The sequence below is a fragment of the Diadema antillarum genome, unplaced genomic scaffold, assembly GCF_040938485.1.
Source record: "Diadema antillarum isolate AM-2024a unplaced genomic scaffold, OU_Dant_1.0 seq00000297_RagTag, whole genome shotgun sequence".
Taxonomy (NCBI): Eukaryota; Metazoa; Echinodermata; class Echinoidea; order Diadematoida; family Diadematidae; genus Diadema; species Diadema antillarum.
In genome coordinates this window covers 688,408-713,150 of record NW_027271320.1, presented here as the reverse complement: position 1 = coordinate 713,150, position 24,743 = coordinate 688,408, and the positions used below count along the sequence as shown (strand labels likewise).

Below are 24,743 nucleotides of genomic sequence, written 5' to 3'. Positions count from 1 at the left end.
TCAATGCAAGGGTTAAATGCAAATGTCTACTGCACCAGTATTCGGTCACCAGCGAGCGCCGCAACATCCCCGATGCTATTTTGCACCAACAGGGTAGAGCGCGATGCATTTTCAGCGGCCTTGCGCACGCATTGACATTGAGCGCGCATATCGTGCAGTGTGACTGCGACCGAGCAAATGCTCCTCCAACGAAAAAAACAGTCAATTTTAATTTGAAAAATCATCAAAATACGGGCCAGTTTGTGACGACGGAGAACGAACTTTCATAAATCCAGAAGGACATAGTCCTTCAAATAGGCCTAAACGTAAATTTCGGAATTCTTACGAACATTTGAGCAGCGAAGTCCGATCGTTTGGGAGTTTATGTTTTCGTATGGTAGCGGAAAATCGCAAAGTGAGAAACGGGAAATTTTCGGAGTGGTCACTATACCATGGGGTCAAAACTTAAAGGTCGCACATAATTTGCAAGGGTCAACCGATTATCACCAAAATCTAATCGATTCTTTCCTGTCATTATCCAGACATCCCCTGAACATTTCGTGCAAATCCGTTTACCCGTTCTCTTGTTATCTTGTACACAAACAAACAAACAAACAAACAAACAAACAAACACACAAACAAACAAACAAACAAACAAAACAAAAAAAAACAAACAAACAAACAAACATACGGAACCCTTTACATAACCCCCTGCCGATTTTCATCGGCGTGGGTAATAATGTCTCTTATTACTAGGTCTGGGGTCGTGAGACGCGTTTTGAACTTGAGAGTTCGCATTACATCGTACGATCCATGATTCACAGGCGATCTCGACGTAATACTGCACTTAAAGTTAGAGACATGCAAACGCCAGTGGCGCAAGTTTCGAGTACTATAATTATATACGCGAGGCCGGTGAGTTGGCTCAGTCGGTATATTGCGTGTCTGCCTCACGATCCTAAGGGCCCGGGTTCGAATCCGAGTCTGGACTGAGCAATGTTGTGTGTATTTTCCCCTTTTAGCATGCCGTTCCTTTTAGCAAGAGGCAAAACACTCTGTCAATCGGATAGAACGTAAGATGGAGGTCCCGTGTATGAGAGGGTAACAACTCTTATGTAAGTAAAAGATCCCTCTTTATTCATTCATTCATTGCAAAGAGCAGGGTGTTTAACCCGGTGAAGTGGTCCAACATCACATCCAAATGGACCCCATGGAAGACCAGCTTAACGTAGCTGAATATGGGCTATCAAGCCATCTTCTGAGTTGGAATGAACAAACGAACATACAAACAACACGCCATAATTTCGCGAGATTTTCATTTTCGAGAATTTAAAAACACGCGAATTATTACACCTTATTACGGGCGGGGGGGGGGGGGTAGCCCCCCTCCAACACGACGGAGCTGTTGCATTTTTAGAATTGAAATAAAATCTTATGCACTCCTTTTGTGGAATATTCTGAAAATTGTCAATCCCCAAAGTGTACCCGAGTCCTATGTAGGGAGACCAATCAAAGGGAGGAGCGGAAGGGGCCGGAGTATCCCCTTCCCATTTGAGGGAGCTTTTGCACGAGGATAGGTTTAGAATTGAAATTTAACGATCTGGTGTCATCTATGGAGAGACCAAGCGGGGAAGACCAAGCAGACGGCTGAGCGAGGCATTTTGAGAGCAAACATGACCCAAACTCGGGTATGGTCGGTACGACGCTGGGATCAAGGGTTTTCACACCCCCGTTTTTCTTTAGACTCGGAGGTTCGATTTTGAAATAATCCAACCTTTAAGTAGGAAATTCACGCAACAGCGACAGTTTTGTTTTTCTCCGATTTTCTAATTGCATCCGTCTCGCCTGTAGATACACATGGAATTATCGTGATATCTGTCCCCACTCCATTCACAGCCGTTTATTTTGTCATTTCCGGTGAGTGCTATCCATCTTCAGAGACCTAATGCGTAGTGAAGACGCACCAAGAGGAGATAGATACACATAGATTTACCCACTCACTTATTCAGCATATATTTATCTCTTACTTTTCTGATTGAATTAATTACCCAATATTCCATGCACGGTGTGCAGCATGATAGATTATAGTCGAATTCAAATTCTATTATAATGCAAAAGCTTCCTTCTGCTGGAGGGGTATGCCCTCTCCCTCCCCAAGCCCCCTCTTGCTCCGTCGCTGCGCTTACATACAGTGTATCACATCTTCAAATAAACAGATCTAAAGTAAAAGCACGTCATAACAATAACGCTAGTTTGTTTTGGTGGGTTTTGTTTCTAGCAATTAGAATATGTAACCAATGTATCCTCTGACTTTTCTCTTTGAAAATTTTCCGAATGCTCCACCAAAGTGTGCACTAAGTCGTTGAACTTCAATTCTAAAAATTCCAATGCTCCCCCATCCCCACCCTCCCCTATCAACTCCACCCCAATAGGCCACTGCACTTAAAGCGGAGGTCACATTATCCCGGAAATGAGCAGAAATGTTCTAATGCGGCTCTGATTGTATGAACTTTATTTTATTCGTGAGAGCATTCAGCCATCGGATTATGACAGCCGATGGGAGTTTGTCAGGCAGCCTTTTCCTGCAGAAATTTCGTGAGCAGCGACAAGATTTTTGGCTAGCCAAAAACAAACAAAAAACTAGAGAGGGGCCGTCAAAGGCGGCAGACCCACGCCTGAAGTACAAAGTAGGGGTAAACATAATGTGCATTCGGTCATCTACCAGAATTCGGTCACTTAATTGCCAGTGTGCTTTATCACCAGCCAGTGAGTTCTACCAAAGATCGTACACTATGAGGTGTACGATCTTTGGTTCTACAGTCACATCACACGCAAAGTCACATCATTTCACATACGGTAACACTCATTCACAATAGGAAAGTCCTTTAGTCTCCTCCAAAAATCCATCGAATATCCCAAATTCCACCGTCAAAAGTGCAGAATCGGAACTTTTCCAAGCGCACGCGAATTAAGTCCAGTTTTAAGAGTATTGTCTACGCAACGGGTCGCCGAAAACGCGCTAAAAATCGAGAAATACGCAGTTTTCTTGCGGGATATTTTGATTATAGCAAGCCGAGAGTGTGATGATATCAAAGGTCGTATGAGTGTACGATCTTTGATGGTATCCACAAAAGCGCAAAAGAAAAACAAAATTTACGTACCACCCAGGCAATTACCCCTATGATCAGTGTCTACGGGAATTATTCAATGCAAGGGTTGAATGCAAATGTCTACTGCACCAGCATTCGGTCACTAACGAGCGCCGCAACGTCCCCGATGCAATTTTGCACCAACAGTGTAGAGCGCGATGCATTGTCAGCGGCCTTGCACACACATTGACATTGAGCGCGCATATCGTGCAGTGTGACTGCGACCGAGCAAATGCTCCTCCAACGAAAAAAACAATCAATGTTAATTTGAAAAATCATCAAAATACGGGCCAGTTTGTGACGACGGAGAACGAACTTTCATAAATCTAGAAGGACATAATCCCTCAAATAGGCCTAAACGTAAATTTCGGAATTCTTACGAACATTTGAGCAGCGAAGTCGGATCGTTTGGGAGTTTACGTTTTCGTATGGTAGCGGAAAATCGCAAAGTGAGAAACGGAAAATTTTCGGAGTGGTCACTACCATGGGGTCAAAACTTCAAGGTCACACAGAATTTCCAAGGGTCAACCGATTATCACCAAAATCTAATCGATTCTTTCCTGCCATTATCCAAACATCCCCTGAACATTTCGTGCAAATCCGTTTACCCGTTCTCTTGTTATCTTGTACACAAACAAACAAACAAACAAACAAACAAACAAACAAACAAACAAACAAACAAACATACGGAACCCTTTACATAACCCCCTGCCGATTTTCATCGGCGTGGGTAACAAACAATCAAACAACAAGTAGCCCGGAGACCTTTCAAATCGTCGGCGTTTTCACGAACCGACGCTATTTCGTTTTTGAGCGAAAATGCAGTTCTGAGAAAATCGCGTTTAAAGATCTCACAAGTTTTAGACAACGTTTTCAATGACTTTTCCTGTCTTGTGTGTGAAAATTTTGACAGGGTGATGAGAGTGGAAGTTGTTCTTCCTATCCATAGTGTAATTTTAGTGTGAATTCAAAAAATTTACGATATTTCTGTCTTCAAACTCACTGCGTCGGTTCGTAAATCCATCGTTTCTTGCGCGCACCATAGGTTATGTACTTAAGCGCGGGTCTCACGAACCGACGTAAGTTGTATTACGCCGGTTCGTGAGACCCGCGCTGTAGGGCCTGTACAATAGGTAACGTGCAATACGCGTGTATTTACGAACCGTCGCTATTTCATTTTCGTATGTGTTTACATACAAATACTATTAGGGCTATACCTGCTTATCAACAATAACCTTATTAATTGAAATTAATTGTCATGTAATGATTGTTGTGATGATTACAATACATTTAATGATAATTAAGATGATAATACAAGCCAGTTTCTCTTAATTGTTCTAAAAAGAGTGTTGTCATTGTTTTCATCTTCATTTAGTACACGCATGTATTGTTATTATAGCTGTGGTTGATCGTTCCAAAGATTTCTTTGCCCCCCCTTTTTTTTGTGGATATATTATTATTTAACACTTTTGCATTTGGACATCTATCATTTGGTAATACATGTATTCGGTATACTGTGTTTCATATTTTTTACTTTTTACTGTTTTTTTTTTTACTTAATTAACTTACTTTTTCATTTTTTCACATTATTTTTAATTCAAATTCAGTTCACTTCTTTCATAATAATTATGAATGTTTGTTCTAAGATGAAGGATACCGCTAAATCTTGGGAAAAAGACGTGCCAGTCAATAATAATTACTTGTATTTACTCATCTTTCATACTCATGCATGCACTCTGTTATTTCTTTCTCTGAAATAATATATTAATTTCTTTATTTCTTATTATTCCACATATTTGTGACATTTACTTTGTCACAATTTTTATCAGTGTCATTATTGTCATTTGGCTCGCATGCGAATTCACTCATAATTCCTCATTTTCCATCTTTCTCTTTCCTGCTCAATAGATTCTATGATAGCTGCACCTGATCATATAAAAACATAAACTCATCCTGCATGCACTCTTCGAAACTGATAAACTCCTAAAAATACATGAATATCGACACTATCAGAATTTCAAGCTTCATTTTAAATATAATATAATAATGGTCATGTTTTATTATGCCTTTTGCAGCAATATATTGAAGAGGTACATTATGTAATCGAAGAAACATAGGTCCTCAATAGAATATCAAATTTGAATTATTCAGAGATGAGTAATGACAATGGGAAGGATAACAATTGTGGAAGAGCTCCATAAATCAATACATATCTAATGGCAAATGGAGATGGAATCAAGATTCAAGAATATGTGTAATTCAAGTTCATTATTATATCAGTTCTTGTGTGTTCACAAAAAGAGAAACACAGTTCGAACATGCACACCAAATCTTACATCGTACATTTACATCTATAGAGTGCGGACGGAACATATACAAGAGAAAGAATAACATTCTCAAATTAATATATCAAGCATAACTACATGTATGTATATGACCACACAAAGATGTTGCTGCATATGCATGAAGCTTGAGAGTGCTGCAACACCCATATGCTCAGATAAAAACTTGATGTATATCATACAAAAGAGAAGAGGTACTGCATGTACATGTAGTTACACTATTCACAGGACAGTAGAGAAAAAGCACGAGAGAGAGAGGGAAATGGGTGTCTAAAATAGGTCGATGTAAGGAGTGCCAATCCAATTAAGTCTCTAATAGAAGTCATACATATATAAGGAAACAAATTAATCACAACATAAATGATCGTGCTCATGTTAACCAATAATTAGCATCTAAAAATGTGTGTAGAAAGCCCATAATATCAGCCTTTCGCCCCGAAGGCTTGTTACATATGAGAAAAGAGAAATTTTGGCCGACCCCCCCCCCCCCTCCCTGTGAATCCTTAATCCACCAGTACTATAAACACATTCTGAGAATGTGTTTTAGTACATGTACTAGCAAATTCACAAGAGGGTTGGGGAAATTCAGCCAAAATTGTGTGTGGCTAAAATAATTAAAAAGAAAGGTCATCAGCAAAACTACGGGGTGGATGCAGACGAATTTTCATGTGATGACTAAAAAATATGCAGCTAAAGGAAAAAAAAAAGACGGCGGAGAGGGGCCAAGGCTAATTTGACTCCCCTCCCTCCCCCCCCCCCACCAAAAAACAAACAAACAAACAAACACCACTGTTTTACAGCACCTTTAAAGGACTCTTAATTTTTTGTTTGTTAAAAACAAACGTCTCGAAGTAAAGAATTCCATATTGTAGGCGAAATGTAGACCGATACAGTGTATAAAGTGTACATCCCAAGCTATTAAAGAAAAAAAAACAGATTATGAATATCATTTAAAGTAAGAATTTCAGTGTGTTTAATCATCTTTAGTTGAGTTGCAAATGACATGTACATATTTAATAAGAGCAGTAAACTTCGAAGCGCCCCCAAGCCCTTCTATACTTAATTATTCATGTGTAAAGGTAGCGCCAGGGCACTCCGGTGGTCTAGTGGTTATGACGCTGGTCTAGTAATCCAGAGGTCGTGGTTCGAATCCTGCTTGGGCTGCCTGTGATTTTTTTTTTTCACAGCAGCCTACAAACTGCACACTGCAGTTGCGTGCGTTACTACGGATGGAGAAAAATGAATAATCTATTATTTTAATATACGATGTTTGACATCCTTATTGCAATCACTTTCTTTAATTGTAAATTTAGAGACATAATGAATTATTATTAAAAGAAATCAAATTTCTGTATTTTGTTGTGAGTTTGCGTGGGAACATACACGTATCATAATTTACAATTTTAGTTAGATAAAGAACATCTTATAACAGAACTGTCTAGTGATGGTTGAATAATTATGTCAATTTGTTATAAGTCCTATCATTTACATGGAGTGCATGTTCCCATGTTTATAAGAATCATACGTGACACATTCAAAGTGGGTTGAAGACAACAAAATAATAAATAAAAGAATACAGGAGAATAGAACTTAATCTGATTACAGCATCATCTAAATATTGCCAATGTGCACTTAGAAATCTATCAAGATTTATCACAAGGTTATGATTACCACACAAAACCTTCAAGATTTATTATCATGACATACATACCAATGAACACTTAAAAAAATCTAACATTCCATATCCACATGAAGCTTTCCTTGATATAAATGTCTCTCTGTAGTGTTATTAAAGTGTAGCAAAATTGTAATTACGACATCACAGAATGGAATGCCTTGTTTTCACCTTCAATCTTAGGATCTCCTTTCATGTTTCCACTTTACAATCACATTTCACTGTAGATATACCGTCCTTATGTTGTCGCCCTTCATCCCAATTTCTCCCTTCTATCCTATCTGTAGATTGTCTTCTTTCCTAAGCCATTGTATTCACATTCCTTGATGATCAGCACGATGCTGTACTTTTTTCTTCTTCTCTGAAACAGTCCAGCTCTTCGCTACTGCATGGCATCAGTCATCTGAAAGAAAAGACAGAAATTAAGAACTTTCAATTAAAATCAAACATCATGATACAAGATACAACTTTCATTTTGAGAAAAAGAAATCAGCCAACTAAACTGTAGTTGAAATTATTTTGCTCTATTTATATTAAACATAAAACAAAACGGTATACAGGATCAAAGAATGTCAAAAAAATACTGCTGTTTTTGATGCATATTCAAATTGTCTCGCCTTTTACATATTTTAATGATGCAAGATCTTATGTCTAGCACTTAGTAAGTCTCATGTAGAATTTAAATTATTATTCACATGAATAAATCTGCATGTCCTTGTAAACAAGGCATTGCTTTGAAAAAGCTGAATATTACTAATTGCATTTGGGAAAGAGTCTATGACAATCAAACTTGTTTATTATCAGAGACTTTAACATCTTAATTAGACCTAGACTCTACATTACCATTGTATTCACATCCGTTGGTGATGTACACGACCCTGTACTTTTCCTTTTCTTTTCTGAGACAGTCCAGTTCTTCGCTACTACATGGCACCAGTCATCTGAAAGAAAAGAAAGAAATTAAGAACTTTTGATTAAAATCAAACATCATGGCACAAGATACAACTTTAATTTTGAGAAGAAAAACAAAATCAGCCAACAAAACTGAAGTTGAAATTATTTTGCTCTATTTATATTAAACATAAAACAAAATGGTAGGCCTATGCAGGATCAAAGAATGTCAAAAAAATGCTGCTGTTCGTATTTGATGCATATTCAAATTGTCTCTTCATTTACACATTTTACTGATGCAAGATATTATGTTTAGCACTTGGTATGTCTCATGTAGAAATTGAATTATCATTCACATGAATATAAATCTACATGTATTTGTAAACAAGGCATTGCATTGAAATAGCTGAATATTACTACATGTACCTGCATTTGGGAAACAGTCTATGACAATCAAACCTGTTTCTTGTCAGAGACTGTAACATCTTAATTAGACCTAGACTCTACATTATCATTCAGCTTTTAAAGGTATTAACCATTCACCTATAAAACACTGGCATTGTCATGTGCATCATATTTCTTTGATACTGCACATATTTTCATGAAGTCTGCACAAGAATGCAAATGAAACACGTCTGCTGTTTGGTATTTATGAGAAAAAAAAATCACTAACCCGGAAGTCATTGGCCTTAGGAATAACACGTGGCGAGTTAGTAGGAATTGACGTTAAAATAGAATAAGAATAGATCTACTAAATAGGCCTTTGCCTCATGAATGTCTGGTCTAATTATAGACTAAGTGAAGTCTAGACCTTTCACTTTTGCAGTTACCAGTGGTTCACAAAATTTATATTATAGATCTAGACTACATCTAGATCTAGACATCTAATACTATTAGATCTTGGCAACTTTTGTCTTTGTGACACGAAATTAACACGTCACGGATGATATTGCGGCGATATCCAACAGGATGACAGTACCACTATTACTGACTCAGTAAGTTGACATAGATAACTAACATCAACTTGTTAACGTACGTTAGAGATGGCACCATATACAGTTGTACAATAACCGGTGACACTGACACTGACAGATCTAACGACTACGTTTAGACTAACGTTAAAGAGTTAGACTCGCCATCTCAGTAAGTCGGCCAAAGACAAAGTCAATACAGGGCTAAGTCAGTGTTACTGTTATGTTAGGCCTAACAAATGTTAACGGTTACTCGGTTAGGTTAGGTTTACCAGGACTCAAGAGTCCTGGTTAAATCAGTCGAGGGACATTTCTTAGAAGTCCTTCGATTCCAAGAATGAAAAGGGTGAAAGAACAAAGGGAAAAAAGGAAAGAAGAAAGGACAAAAGATTATGTATGGATGCTGTGGAAATCGACAGCGCTACTGTATCACTATCAATCACGCGTGAATATGTAAACGCCATTTGGTTGGGCCGCATTCACAAGTTTTAGGGAAAAAAAAAGCCCCACCGCTGTGCTTCAAAGGTACTCCACTCGAACTAACGTTAGACATAATGTCACATATCTACACACAGTACGGTACTAGGGCTGAATTCACAAGTATACTATAACACTGCACTGTACAGGAAAGCCTCCTAACCTGTAGAGTACTACTCGTAGTGTTTAGGTAGTATCACTAGACCACATACTGTCATAGATGACATCTACACCAACGCTGCACACTGGCACTGGTCCGATGGTCCCTGACCAGGAAAAATCACTGTTGGACACTGACCAGTAACTTTTTCAGGAATGTACAAGTAAAAATTGGGGGAAAAAATGGGTGGACTCTACCTACTATTACCACTAGTCTAGATGTAGATCTAGAGCTAGACTATAGACTCTGTGTTAATTTGACTTGGTCTTAGACTTCAGCTGATCTTAGTTTTAGTAACTGGCATTACAAGTAAAGTCTTAACTTAGACTTAATAGTTAAACTTGAAAGTTAAAGTCTAACATGTCTAACTTTATTCTTTACTCTTCCTTTGAGTTTTACTTTTAGACTTTTTACTTTTTTTTTAGTTTAGTAGGCCTACTTTGTCAATCTCATGATTTTATTTTCAACTCAAGTCAAGGCATAGCCATGAGTGTCTTCGAGACTTTGACATCTTGCATGTCTTGCACACAGACGTTACGACTACAGTACTCAGTAGTCTCAGAAGTAACGACATAAGTTGAAAAGAAACTATAAATAATATGATTTGGGATCTAATTTGAAATTGGATGGCGTTTACAGACTAGGCTTCATAAGCATCACGCGATTGAATACATGGGACTACACTCTACCGCAATTAATGGTTATGGTAGTCCAACTGAAACTGTTATTTTGAGCATGATTTTAATAGGATTATAGCTTACCATTCACTTCACTCGTGGACAGTGGGCTGGCTTAGGTCGTCATTCATCTTTCAGATGGTTTGGTTCTCACTCTGAGATCTGGATTAGGGCCAAAACCTAATTCTAGGCCAGTAAGTTGAACAAAGCTCAAAATAATGCAACTGCGACGGTTCGTAAAACCCGCATTGCTCTTCACCCTAGCAATTCGGGTTTCACGAACCGGCGTGTCTTTACTGCGTCGGTTCGTGAAACCCCTTTTTCTCAATTTATCGATATTTCGAGTACCGTCGTTTTTTTCTTTCTTTGATAAAATTAAGAATAATTAATTTTATGATCTAAAATTTTGGGATTTGGTAGAGTTTTGAAAGCACTTTCATTTGGTACCAATATCTCGATTTTGAAAATTTTGACCAAAATCGAAATAGCGTCGGTTCGTGAAAATGCCGACGAAATGTTCATTGATAAAGATTGCGTCCTTATAAGCTTTTCAGGGTGTCATGGCGTGACTTTCTGGAGGTATCCCATTTGCGTTGACTCTTGATTGGCGTTTAACCAAATTCGTGGCCAACTTCGTGCGATATCGAATATTTAATATTCGTTTGACAATCTTGTGTCCATTAAAAAAAAGAAAAAAGAATGTGACGCCATTCTCCCTGGGGGAGATGTCGCTGCGACTAGTAACGACAGGAACGACAAACACACAAACGCACACACACACTCACACACACATACACACATACACACAAACAAACAAACAAACAAACACAAACAGAAGAGAACAAAACATTTCAGTATAGGCACGAATAAGATCACATTTCTGTTCTTGCATGGCTAATGTATAGTCAAAACCAAACTATGGAATGGTAAAAGAAGGAAAAGAAAACAAAAATGTTTCTCTTTTTGTTTACGTTTGAAAACATACCCCTTTAGACCTATCGCAAAGGATGGTTTACTGGGAGGTCCCAATTCCAATCCACTTTTGTAAGATCGCTCCCATAAAACTCAAAGCTACGAGCCTGTTACAATGTGTTCATTATTTTGACAGGGTAATCTTTAAAACAACAACAGCAAAAACTACAAAAATCATGCGCTGCGGATTGTCAAAGATGGCTGCTTGTTTGCTGATTATCTTAGCAGGTAAGAGAACGAACTTTTGATGACGTTTGTTTCCCTCCTTTTATCGTTGTTCATGATTCACATGTGTCTTTTTTTCTGCGTGATAAAAAGGAGGTTATCATAGCCATTGTTCAGAAACTGTATAATCGGTCTTCATTTACGTCCATAAAGTATAATTTGTTGACCACTTGCAACAGGCTGCTTTATACTCATTACCACTTCTGCACCCATTATCACTTTTTTCAATCCCTTTTTGTCTGTCAGTATACAATTAAGTCATATTCGATCATCATCCATCTTCGAACGACTGCTACACTCACATTTAATTGATGTCACTCATTCATGAAAGTATTTCACTTTGTTCATGAGCTAGTTTTAAAGACCCAGCACGTGTGATGGTACACGTCCGTTACTCAATGAAGACCCTATTATGATTAAATGAGAAATGTTACGTTGCTGTTGATTTGCTAACGTCTTGTCAGCCACATTTATGTTTGAAGCTATTTTAATTTTTAGACTGTCACAATGATACACATGTAATCATGAGGCTGGCAAGGGATATTGGATGCCATCTAAATAAGTTGTAGCTTTCGACCTTTGTATTTTTTCAGTTAATATTGTCTGTAGGGCCTACACAAACTTAACCATAAACTGAGGTGTTTGTATGGGATAGTATATATTGACCATAACATTGCTGCTATGAAATAAGATAATATTATGAACATCATGATTTGAACGTGACTTCAACATAATGGTTTCAGAAAATATTTGGCGATTACAAAACACTGAAAATGAAAAACAGATTAGGAGGCATGGATAATTATGATGATGTTGACAAGGATGATGTGCCAGCTGTGCGATGAATAATTATGACAAAAAAAAAAAAAAACAGGATGAAAACATTTTTTTTTGCGCTCCAAAATACCTTTGTATACCGGTTTTACATTATTTTCTCTCTCTTTTTTGATGATTATTGTTAGTTAGTGTGCTTGTAGATTGGCTGCTGCTAATCAAGATTAAGGAAATATTGACTTGAATTCCGTTTGTACTTTCAAGTTAAAGTTTAAAGATTTGCTTCCTGAGATTTGTGGTACATGGAAAGTCATTAAATTCCGATCTATTCTGTACGCTTGAATGTAAGCTGATGTTTTGGTAGTGTACAGTAATGTACACCTGAATAAATCTCAACAAAATGAATCACAGGCAGGCACAATGGAACCTCTTCAACTTGGACTATAGAATATCTTTCTGTCTATTGGCAATCTAGGCAGTCTGAAATGTATTGAGTGTTGTGGACACATTCAAACATCAATGAGGGAGAAAGGTTTTGCGGTTACACCAACATGATTTATTGTTATTGATATTATCGGCACCAATGGCACTTGTTTTGCTATTTGGGGGGTTCTTTTTAACCATAAAAGAAAAATATATATCATAATGTTTATTCATATATCCATGGTCTCTTTATTAGATATCATATTATTGTAGTAGTCAGTGTGGCAACTTTGATACATTCATTGATCTTCAATTGCTCTAAGTATATTAATACTCACATTTTTTTTTCTATTTTTGTCTCTTTTTTCTTTTTTGATGTTACTAAAATACCAATATAACACGCAACAGCCAAGATTGCCAGTGATGCGTTTACTGCCAACGGGTTTCGGCAGGATAATGTGACGACCCACTTGCAGAAAACAAGTAAGCTTTGCCGCCCTATCACTGGACCGAACGGGACCCTCATTGAAACATTCCAACAAGAGATCACTCCACCGGCGTACATACGGGGCATACAGAGGCACATGGCTTGTCTCCCGATAGGACCAAACAAAACATCAGGTGAGAATTTTCGATGAAATTTTGACCTTCCCCTCTATTCAGTCTTCATTTCTCTAATCCTTATTTAAGAGAATACAATGGAGGAAATGGCCCTGCATCACAAAACCAACAATAGATGCAAGACATGGATATTTAGTTCAGGGCAGATTCTGAAAGAGCAGACCATAAGTATTAACATGATTTATAACTCAGTTGAAATGGACTTCCCTAACCTATCTTAGGTTTTCCTATCCATTTTCGCACTTTTAACATTCAATTTGAAAAGATTTTTTATTCAATTTCGTCCCGAGATGCACGTGGAACGCAAATCCTAAATTCAACATTTTCGAAGACATAGCATTCAAAATCGTCAATTGTCCTTCAAATTCATCCCTCCCGCTGACGGATCGCAGAATGTGAAGATCAAATTCGTTTCTGTTTACACAATTTCATGAATTTTTCATTCAAATTAGCCAGATGTTGTCGATTCTTTATTTTTGAGGGTGAACCAACCTTAATCCGACATATTTTTACTTTCTATCGTAAATTGTATTAAAAAGCAGCAAACATACTGTAATTATGTTTTTCCATTCTTTGACATTAAACAGGCTACAATTGTACATTTAAAATTGTGTCTTTAATCATGTTGCCCTCAATCGTTTGTCAGTGTTTTCGTATGCGAGACGGCACGTCTGTTTGTATCAGTGTGTACTTGTGTTCTTGTGTTCTGTACTTGTACTTGTGGATTGCTTGTGTGTGTGTCTGTGTCTGCTGTTCTGTGTGTGGGGCGGGGGGACTACTCAGTAGTGTGTATGTTAACTCCTGAATGTAAAGTGTGAACGGTTACAGAAAGAAATACATGGATGACTGGAAAATCACATCGGATAGAGATATGAGACGAATATGAATGAAAATTTAACGAAAATGATTGACAATAGACGAAATCGATCCCGCCGTTTTGAGAGCTGCGAGTGAGACTGACGAATTTGAATTATAAATGACGAAAATGTATGCCAAATGACTCATTTGAATGGACTTTATTTGAAAATGAACGATGAAAGATGAATTTGCAATTAAGATTGGCCTATTCCCGACATCCGGTGACGAAATTGAAGTAAAAATTTGTGAAATTGAATGAAAAAAGTTTGACAATGAATTGGAAAACCTATATTTGGAAAAAAAAAATCACACTTTTTAAAAGTATGAACCGAGAAAGAGGTTCTGAAGTGCACGGTCTATCCGTCTATTCAAGCACTTAATCTTCATCAAACCATTCTAGCTTTTCGATGAATGGGACAAAAAAAAAAACAGGATGTAAACCACTTGAGCAAGAACAATGAGGGGACTATCAGATTACGTTGACATTGAGCATGCTCTATTAACACTTTCTGTCCATTATTAATGCCAACTTTTAATGCAGTAGCGTTATCCCTTCAAAAGTTATCGGACTTGAAAGTGAAGAGTGTGCACAGGATTATCGAGAAATGAAAAGAGACCTCTAAGACATACCTCCACAAAAAAGGATAAACTGCTGCAAAGTGCACTTTCCCCGGCGAAATCGTGAAATAGGCCCCACCGCAGTGCGCGTGCACCCGTGCGTAAAGGTGCGATCACACATCGCCGGTTTAGATGGCGGTTCATGGCGGTTCTCAAACCGCCGTGAACCGTGTCCCAATGATGGCGGAAAGCACTTTGACTACGTTCTCAACACGTTCTGAACACGGAGCAAACGCGGATTGACGCGGTAGGAACACGGATCTCCCCGGATGGTGGAGGAGTCCAAACCAAGCCCATGTAGTTGGATGCAATCAGAGCCCTTTCACTTGTCCTGAATGGCTTTCAACAAGGAGCGTTTTGCTTTGTTAGTTAAACACAAGTTTAAAGAAATTATGAAACGTTGTAGCCCCCTGTGTTTTACAGATTGATATAAGTGATGCAACAAGCAATTATCTTCCAAGTTTCAACGTGCTTTTTCTCTCTTTTAATTTTTAAAATATCTGTATTAACTGTCATTAAATGACATACATATCAAAGCAGAATCCAACAAAGTTTCCAAAGATTCCTCTTCATTTGCAGGTTTATTTATCGAGTGATGTACAAGTACTTGCTTGTTTCAACATCTTTCTTTTTCTTTATTTAGTTTTCACATAATCATTTCGCGTATTGAATTTAAGATCTTGTTGCTTGTTTATCCATGTTTTCACAATATTGCTCCTTCTTACCTTTCAGAGCTCCTTGTGAAATATGAGCCTATGAGAGTTCCTAAATCGTAAGGGGAATCTGTATGTGATACCCTCGATCCATTATAACAAACTACTATGACAAACGTATTTTATGCCGCACCAGAACTGTGGAACAGCACCCCAAGTGATAAAACATGTAAGTTCCATCAATAAGTCCAAAATGTTTTTAAAAACTTCTCTGTTAAAATAGTAACATAGTGATTGTAGATGATGATTAATGCAGCATGTTGCTGTTTCTGAAATTACCTTTTCCTGTTTATCTTTTTGTTCCCCCTCTTAATCGCAAAGAGACCTTACCAAAGGTATTATGCGCTTTATAAGAACGGCAATGATTATAATATAATAATAATATCTTTAACAATAGTCAATAAAAAGACATATGTACATTACACATTATCAAAGAAACATATACAGTATGTGTGCATAGTTTCCTGTTTACTTACAGGTTCACGTAACACAGAATAATGGTGATTTTTTTTCAAGTTTCAACATTGCTTTTCCCTCTACTCTCTTGAGTTTCAACATAATATTATCTGTATCAACATAACATATTTACATAAGTCTTCTGTGTATAACTGTAAGCTGTTAAGCTTTGATAAGAATTATGAACTTACCTTTTAATGTAAATGATGGTTTTAAGGTGAATGAGGTAATTCAACATACCTAACAACTTTTTGAACATTAAACTTTATTTCTTACTGTATATGTGTTAAAGAAGTAAGGAAACTATAGCATTCAATATGTTTACCCGATCTTGGATTACGGGTTCATCTTTGCTTTTTTTTTTTCTCCATTTTTTATTGCTCCGCCACGAAGTGTCGCTGGAGCCATTATTCTCTTTTAAGTGTATTGTTTCTTTTCGCTTGAAAATTATGGCGGTGTTAACACGGTATTATCACGGATCTTGCGGTGCAAACACGGAGGATGCCGTTCTTTACACGATGAACGGCGATGTGAACACGGTCCATTTCAAACCGCCAAGAACGCCACGAAAAATTAAACATGTTTAATTTTTCTGGCGGTTCCCCGCGGTTCCCCGCGGTTCTCGGGGTTCATGGCGGATGAGTGACGGATGACCACGGTTTGTATACGGTGTAAACACGGTCTTTGGCGGAGCACGGCGATTTGCTGAACCGCCATGAACCGCCATCTAAACCGGCGATGTGTGATTGCACCTTTAGCAAGCAAGGGTAGGTCGTAGGGTTAGGGTTTAGGGTTAGTTAGGGTTCGAGCCGCCGTAGTATTTGTACGGACACGCAGTGGTGGGGACTATTTCACGAGTATGCCATTTCCCCTCTCGTTTTATGATCCCAAACTTTAAAATGTTTTAAAAGAAGGGTAGCTCTTTCAGAAAATATGAAAAACTTAGAATTCACTTGGTTGACCCATTTCACCTATTTTGAGTCCTCACGTAAAATCAAGGGGTGCGACTTCATGTTCGTTTTCTGGTGCACTGTTGACCCTGCATCACAAAACGTGCAAAAAGTCGCCATACATGGATTTCAGTTAAAGGAGACCTACGGATGATTTTCAGATGTGTACATTTGAACAACTATAAATTTGTTATACTGAGGACAGAATTTCAGAATTTGTGATAATTGGGATGAAGAATAAGAATATTTTCAAAATTTAGAAAAAATGCAATGGGCAAGGACGGTGACATGTCAGAGTCACCATAAGAAAGCATGCGTTGGGGCTCAAGGGAGGAGCATAAAAGAAGAAGACACGAATAGATTATACACAGGTGAACTCGCAAGCAAGCGGTATTGTTATGGAATTACACTGCTACATTTGTGAAATATGCGAACCTCCTATGTCATTATCCTTGTTCAGTGTAATTTGTTTATGGTCTTTTAAAGTAGTGTTTCTCTGCTCAAGAACCACAATAAATTCCACAAATCTATACATGGAGTTGTCGATCTATGTACTACATGACGTGAAATTATAAGAATCGTCTGGAATGTCCCTTTAAGAGCAGATTCTGAAAGAGCAGACTTTAAGCTTTAAAAATGGTGAATAACTCAATTCAAATGGACTCTCCTCAACTATTTTACTGTTGGAATGAAAGCACACACTACCTAAAATATTCAATTCATTTCAATTCAAAGTTTATTTCATTTTTCGACATAACATATGTTTCACTTCTTTTGATAACAGAGAACAAGGTAAATAGAACATAGTGAAATGAAAAGACTGTACAATAATTGAGGACCTATAGTAATCATACATTGTATAGTAAAAAAGAAACAGAAGTGATCGAAATGAAGTACATGTATACCGTGCGAAAAATGGAGGGACCCACTAAAAAGACAGAGCTTGTAATGTGTGGGCCCCTCTGGAAAAGAACATTGATGGAATCGAATCATCGTAGATACAAAAGATAACAAAGTGGAAGAAGTCTGGATACAAAAGATAATAAAGTGGAAGAAGTCTGGAAGCCCACTGAAAATTAGATTACCAGATATACACTTTCATAGACGCGAACAAACATGAAACAGGACTAGACAACGAGACAACTACTGAAAAAAAAAAGGTTGTACAAGACAAACGGGATGGACAAGACTGACAAACTGAAGACAAAATAGCAGACAAAAATGCACAAGAGAAACAGAAACAGAACAACAGAAACAGCGATCTTCGGCAGAAGCATGCAAAGAGAATAAGAGGATAGTTGTAGGGGAAAAGTAATATTTTGATGCCTGAAATAAGACAAGAAAATAGAAAATAGAGGGACGTATGAACAGGAGTAACATACGGAAAGTCAACTTCAAGACGCTATGGGCAAAATGGCATAGGTGACAGCATTGCGAGCATCCAGGAAAAAGATACCATTAATTCTTTGAAGAGGGGACAAAGTGAGCTGGTAAGTGTAACTGAGAAAAAAGGCCAAATGGTTAATTCGGTATTGTATATAAGAAGATATAAGAAGATATCAACAATTTCCTCAATAAACCATCACTGTAAATAGACGGTTTAGTCTGGAAACATTTGAAGAGTTTTTTTTTCGCAAAAACCGGTAAGTCCATTTTTGAAGATTTTGAAGTACGGTCTCTGTCATAAAGTACTAAATAATACCCTTTAAATGATATATTTGTCACTACACATAAAGGTACATTTTTGAAGTCATGGTCAAAAGAAGCAAAATATTTCTTATTATTCTCTTTATTTTTCTTGACCTTCAATCGCAAATATCTCCATTTGGCAAATATGGACTTATCAGTTTTTTTCGAACAAATTCTTCATTTTATTTTAACTATTGTTCACGTTTTGTGTATTTGACAATACTTAACATCGATTATATGGATTCATATTTTTACAGTGGTTGTTTCTATCCCTTTTTTATATTTTAGAACAATTTCAAAGCACTAATGCTGGGATTTTGTTTCATCTTCAAATGGTAAACTATGCCTTTAGAATCTGTTTAGAAAATCTGTAAAAACAATGTTGTTCTCTCTATGTCAATAATTTCGTTGTCATTGTGTATTATACAGAAAGTTTCCTCGGACAAATATCGCCGCATTTTATATATTGGGTAATCATGTAACCAACCATGAACTGTAACTGTTCACCTGCTTCACCTATACCTTGGTGAAAAATATTTTGTCATGCCTTAATACTGATCTGTGATTCAGGTAAAATAACTTTGTATAAACCTTTAGTGAAAGCAGACAGACCTCTCCTTTCCCTCTCTTCTTTTAACTGTCCTATCTCTACGCAAGTCATCCCTCCCTTCTATTTTTTCTATGTGTATTTTGTACGAAGGCTGCACGCAAATCAAGCCATGCTAAAACTGTAGCCCTACTGTATTATTTATTGCACGGTTGTACTGCTGATACGTCTCTGCTGTACATTGTGTAAAGGCAATGAAGAAAGCAACAACTGATGTTTATGTATATGTATGGCTCCAACTTATGATTATGTATGTTCATGTTCAATGATAATACGGGAATCAATAAATCAAAATCTTTAAAAATAAAAACTATCAAAATGACGCAAGTGTACAATAACGCTAGCATTAATCACAGGTTATTTTTATGTTTGTGTGTACGCGCCCGTGTGTGTGTGTGCGTGTGTGTGTATTTTATGTATGTATGAATGTATGAATGTAATTTTTTTTATTTGTCTAGTTATTTATTTACATATAGATCTCTTTATTTAATTATTCATTTATTTATATATATATTTATTTATTTATTCATTCATTTATTTATTTATTTATTTATTTATTTATTTATTTATTTGATAGTTGCAAGATGACTACCACTCGGCATCTGTGATCTCTGTTTTCCGAATAGCGTGTCACTATGCGCTTAAGAAAAAAAAAAAAAAATATATATATATATATATCCACTTCGGGGTGGAGATCTTTCAAAGGAACGGGTCCAGGAATCGAGAGGAGGTGTTGAATGGACCCAACGTTTTACATCTTCTATGCTTCAATAGAGTAACACAGAATCGTACGTTGAGGTTGAATATCGAACGGGGTCGAAATAATGTTAATCTCAGAGTTATGTTTGTCTGGGACGTTTCGGTTGATTCATTTTCCTGGCTGCCTCCACCTACTGCAACCTGCGGATCCTTCAAAGACATTTTTTCGCGCACTAGGAGAAGAGACGTGTATAATTGCATGCAGTTATATAAAAGGGATCGTAAAAGTATACTGGTTGCTGTGTAACTGTAAGACTAGATCTCGAAATTACAGTATCCTTACCCCACTTTCACGTGTACAGATATTTGTGAATGGCTATATCATATCTGTAAGAAGAAAAAAAAAACACACACACCAAAAACAAAGGCGAAATACGCACGCGTCAGCGATAACCTTCGGTTGACAGTATCATAGCTTTACATTGTCAAAAAGGTCGTTAGTGAGATGATTGCGATCATCAAGTCATTCAACAGCGCCATTCTAAATTCTGGCTCCGTGTGCCTTCAGGTAGTGAAAAACAGTAGTTCTGGACAACTATTAACCTGATCTTTTACAGTCGTCTCTACCAACCTACCATCTGCATTTCTATGCTGTTGTTATGATGAAAAACCAACCTGTTGTGATGACAAGGCCCAGTACTACAGATATGATTAACCAAAAAGAAAATAAAATCAAGAAAAAATGAGAAAGAATATCGTCTTTCCACAGCTTGTCTTTCCTCACCGTGCCTGAACGGAGGCGAGTGCATAACGGACAAACACGGAGGTTTCACCTGCAACTGCTCTGACCAATTCTTCGGACCAACTTGCTGTGAGTGAAGTCTTTCCTGTTTCCTTTTTGTTTCTGTCTTCATTCTCATTTGAAAGATAATTCTCTCTGCCAAAAGGTAAATGCGATACTGGCAAGAAACGTATTAAGCTGTTTTCAACGTAGGCCTATAACTTTTGTAACTCTTTAAGATTCTGTGCCATGGTAACACCCCCCCCCCCCCCCGTGTGCCACATTAGTCTTAAACACCAAGGTAGTCATGCGTTGAGAAAACATTCTGTTTTTGAAATTTATATAACCTTCATAGATTTATGTTAAATTGTAGACAAAGTGAGCAAAGTTGTAAGGAAAATGCCAAGCTTGGCATTGGTCTAAATTCTATGACAAATCTAAAATTACTTTTCATTCAAATGCCCAGTTGCTAAATTACTGTAAATGCATGACTTTTGCACACAAAGCAGTGACAGATATTTGAAATTTGCACTCAAATCCGGTATGAAACAGTGTTTGTTAGTCAAACACCACATAGAATGCAAGCTATTGACGAGAGGAACGGAATCGCGAGAAACGCTTCCGTTATACTGTGGAATTTGGCGATTTATCGATCGATTACTGAGTGGATACACACTACCAAGCTTTTAGCAACCCTTTTATGCTCCCAGTCTTTTGTCCTTGTCCGCAGCACCAAGTCATTCAAGTTATTTCATGGTACCGATACATCTTTTACTAATATAGCATTTTTGTTATTCAAACACTGCGAGATTTGTATGCAGTCTGGTTTGTGCGATATCTATGTGGTTCATTAGTTTATTACTCATCGATTTTTTGTACTTGTGTAATTTTAGTTGGTCAAGACAAACATATCCGTTCTCCGTGTAAAAGTGTATGCCTATGAACTCGGGAACCTACAGTTTGACAAGCTTTAAAGCTTTTATGTAGGTCCCATCATATTTCTTATACTTACTAATGACATTTTCTCACGATATGACCTTGTACATTTGTGTCAAGTATATTTTCTTTTTCTTTTCTTCTACAATCAAAAGACATGATTGTATATATTTTGTATTCTTGTTTTGTTGTCGATAATTTTGTAATGTCATCATTGAGAAATGGAAATATGAAATAAATTTGAACTTGAACTTTGAACTTGAACTTGATTTGGGCGGGTTTGTGCGTTTGAGCGGAATATGCGAAGTTGTCACGCCGTCGACTGAGTCGGAAGTGCGAACGTGGCACATAAAGAGTTATTGATATAAAAAAAAACACCACAAACACTTTAGGCTGAATGTGTCAGTACTTACCTGTTTTGCGTATAATTATGAATGTTTATAGATCATCTAAACATGTTGCTTTGAACAACTACCCCCCCCCCCCCCCAAAAAAAAATCGTATATTATTTTTATTTGTCATGTATGGGACATGAAATATTAAATAAATTGTGGATGTTGCTTTTTTTTTTTTTTTTGGGGGGGGGGGTCCTTGATGTACACTGTGTGACTGATAGGACTTAGGAATGGAGTGTCCGTGGCCCTGTCCACTGAGCCACCAAGTGTAAGAAAAAAAATACGGCTTAGGGGCCCACATTCTACAAGCTTTGTATTTTAAGTGGGTCCCTCCACTTTTCAAAGTTTGAGTATTGTTATTTCATTTTCAATACTTCGGTTTTCACGACAATGTATAATTACCATAAAATTTCACAATGATTGTATGCCCTTCTGAGTTTTGCTTTGCTTTGTTTGTGAAATATATTTTACCAACAAAAGTGAAATGTCTATGTTCTTTTCGAAAAATGAAATAAAATTCAAATTGAATTGATTTGAATTGGATTGAATTGAATTGAATTGAATATCCAAAAGAGAAAGACTAAATGGAGAAAGCTACTGATGGTTAATTGTGATGCTATCCAAAACAAGAAATGATGCGAATTAATTCTTTTCGTGTAATCAGGGCCTAATAAGTCATAAATATGTATTTAAACGTGTGTGAGATCACCTTCATTCTGCACTGTTTCTACTTCTATACCTCTTAGCGTGTGCGATCCTCCACACCCCGGACGTTGGCGGATCTCGGACGTACACTTTCCCTGGCTGGCACGTCACAGACAACATGACGTCACTGGATTTTGAAGTCAGTGCTAAGAACGACGTTACGTTGGGGTTGAGTAGCGTCAACCAGGAGAAGCAAGATATGTATGAAATAGGTAAGCCATTAAGAATTAATAAGTGCTATTTCTTCTGCTTTATTTTTTAAACCGTTATCAAAGGCATAACAAAATAAAAAGTCGTCTGAGATGTAGAATTTAACAATGGTTAGGAATGATCTTCATTAAAATACCACTTTCTCAGAAAAAAACCCCGACAAAGATGTAACGATTTTGACATAGTAATAGCTTTTTACAATCGTTGCACAATGGATTTTAGCTCCCGCTGTAAGTTCTCGTTTGATATATTAGACAGCTTACTTCACTTCTTGATTGTGCAGGCAGCGTATTCGCCGCGATCTGTCGCGAAGATTGAGTTTGTATCTAGCGGCGCTTCCCTTCATCCGATTTCGCTCAAATTTTTGTGAGTAATCTGAAATAAGCTATTGAGTATATCCTGCGAATGTTGGTTTAATTTTGTTTTACGGCATTCAAGATGTCTTCCGGGGAGCAGGCTAATGCTAATCATGCTGATATACAGCCGAGCTGCAAGCGGCACCACCACCTAACTTTATTTCTGCCGCTTGCACGCCGTCTTCTACATCCCCTAACTCCCCCAAATCTTAATGATATTTGACGCTGTCATCACTCCTGGTTTCAAAATCACTCTTTTCTTCATCCTCATCGACCTCAAAACTGAGGTCGAGATCGTCTTAGGCCATTTTTCGTCAATAAAATGTAGCAGATGGCTTCAACTTCATTCACCGTGAGTGAAAATGCACGCAAAGTCATATGCAAAAAGCCGTCGGTTTTACGCCAGTGGAAGACGTCGTTCATAAGATGTCATAAAGTGAGTAGCTAAATTCTAGACGAATTCCGACTAAAGAACAAAGAAGAAAAAATAACGCAGAAGATTCGTGTTCAGTATAACTTCTTGGCTTGGTATATAGCAAAATTGGCCTTTAAAAAAAAAAGTTCAATAAATAGGAGGTTTAAGCTATCCAAAAATGAATAAATCACTTTATCTATGAATATCAAGCTATTTTCGTCAACACCGTCAGCCTTGCAGCAGAATGACGATGTTTTCTACTTAGTTTGCCCTTAAATCCCTCCTTCCGGAATATGAGTGAATTGATTTTTTTTTCCATTGTTACCTTTGCTTTCCCTCTGTCAAAACCCTTAAGTCATTGGTGGTTGGCTCAACCAGGCAAGCCGTATAAGCTCGTGCTCAGGGGCAGACTTTAGAGATGACTGCCAATGGACGGTGAGCGCAAACACACCGAACATCCTTTCTGGCCATGGCACCTACGACCACTTCTGGATAACCTTCCATAACAACACGATCGCGATGGGGCGTCACGGGAATTCAGCACCTTCTATGGCGGCTACCTATCCATCACTCATGGAAATAAACTACGTCGGTGTCTTCACCGGATACGGATCAGATGGCTACTGGAAGTTTCACTCATTTTGCTAAAGAATTGTTATCTGTAAATGTGAGCGTATTTCTTGGCATTACTCTTTTTAAGATAATATAACATTCAGCATGGATAAATTGCATGCTTTATGCGTATGTTAGGAAGGCAGTTGAGCCTTTACATAAAATGCCAAGTATAGTAATCTGTTAAGCACAAGTTAAGCACAAGTACTTATACAGGAATTGAACGAATTGTATCATTCTTATAGTAGCGTCAATGGAGAATTCCATTTACTCAATGAATTTCAAGCCTGTAACACCTTTTACTGTAAAGATATCAAAAGACCAACGTAAACAAATGCTTCGATTCTGTGAGGACGTGCTTAGACATTCAGTGTCGTATTTGACTCTGTGTCCACGGATGAAAATAT

The 24,743-nt window shown here is 37.5% G+C and overlaps 1 protein-coding gene across 1 annotated transcript in view; it reads left to right on the top strand.

Moving 5' to 3' along the window:
* Positions 1-24,372, top strand: part of LOC139730167 (uncharacterized) — a 37,196-nt gene extending 12,824 nt beyond the window's left edge. The window contains exons 7-9 of the mRNA XM_071641063.1: positions 13,168-13,336; positions 22,785-22,955; positions 24,080-24,372. Of these exons, the coding sequence (XP_071497164.1) occupies positions 13,168-13,336; positions 22,785-22,955; positions 24,080-24,372 (633 nt within the window). The remainder of the gene's footprint in view (positions 1-13,167; positions 13,337-22,784; positions 22,956-24,079) is intronic.
* Positions 24,373-24,743: the final 371 nt, after the last annotated feature.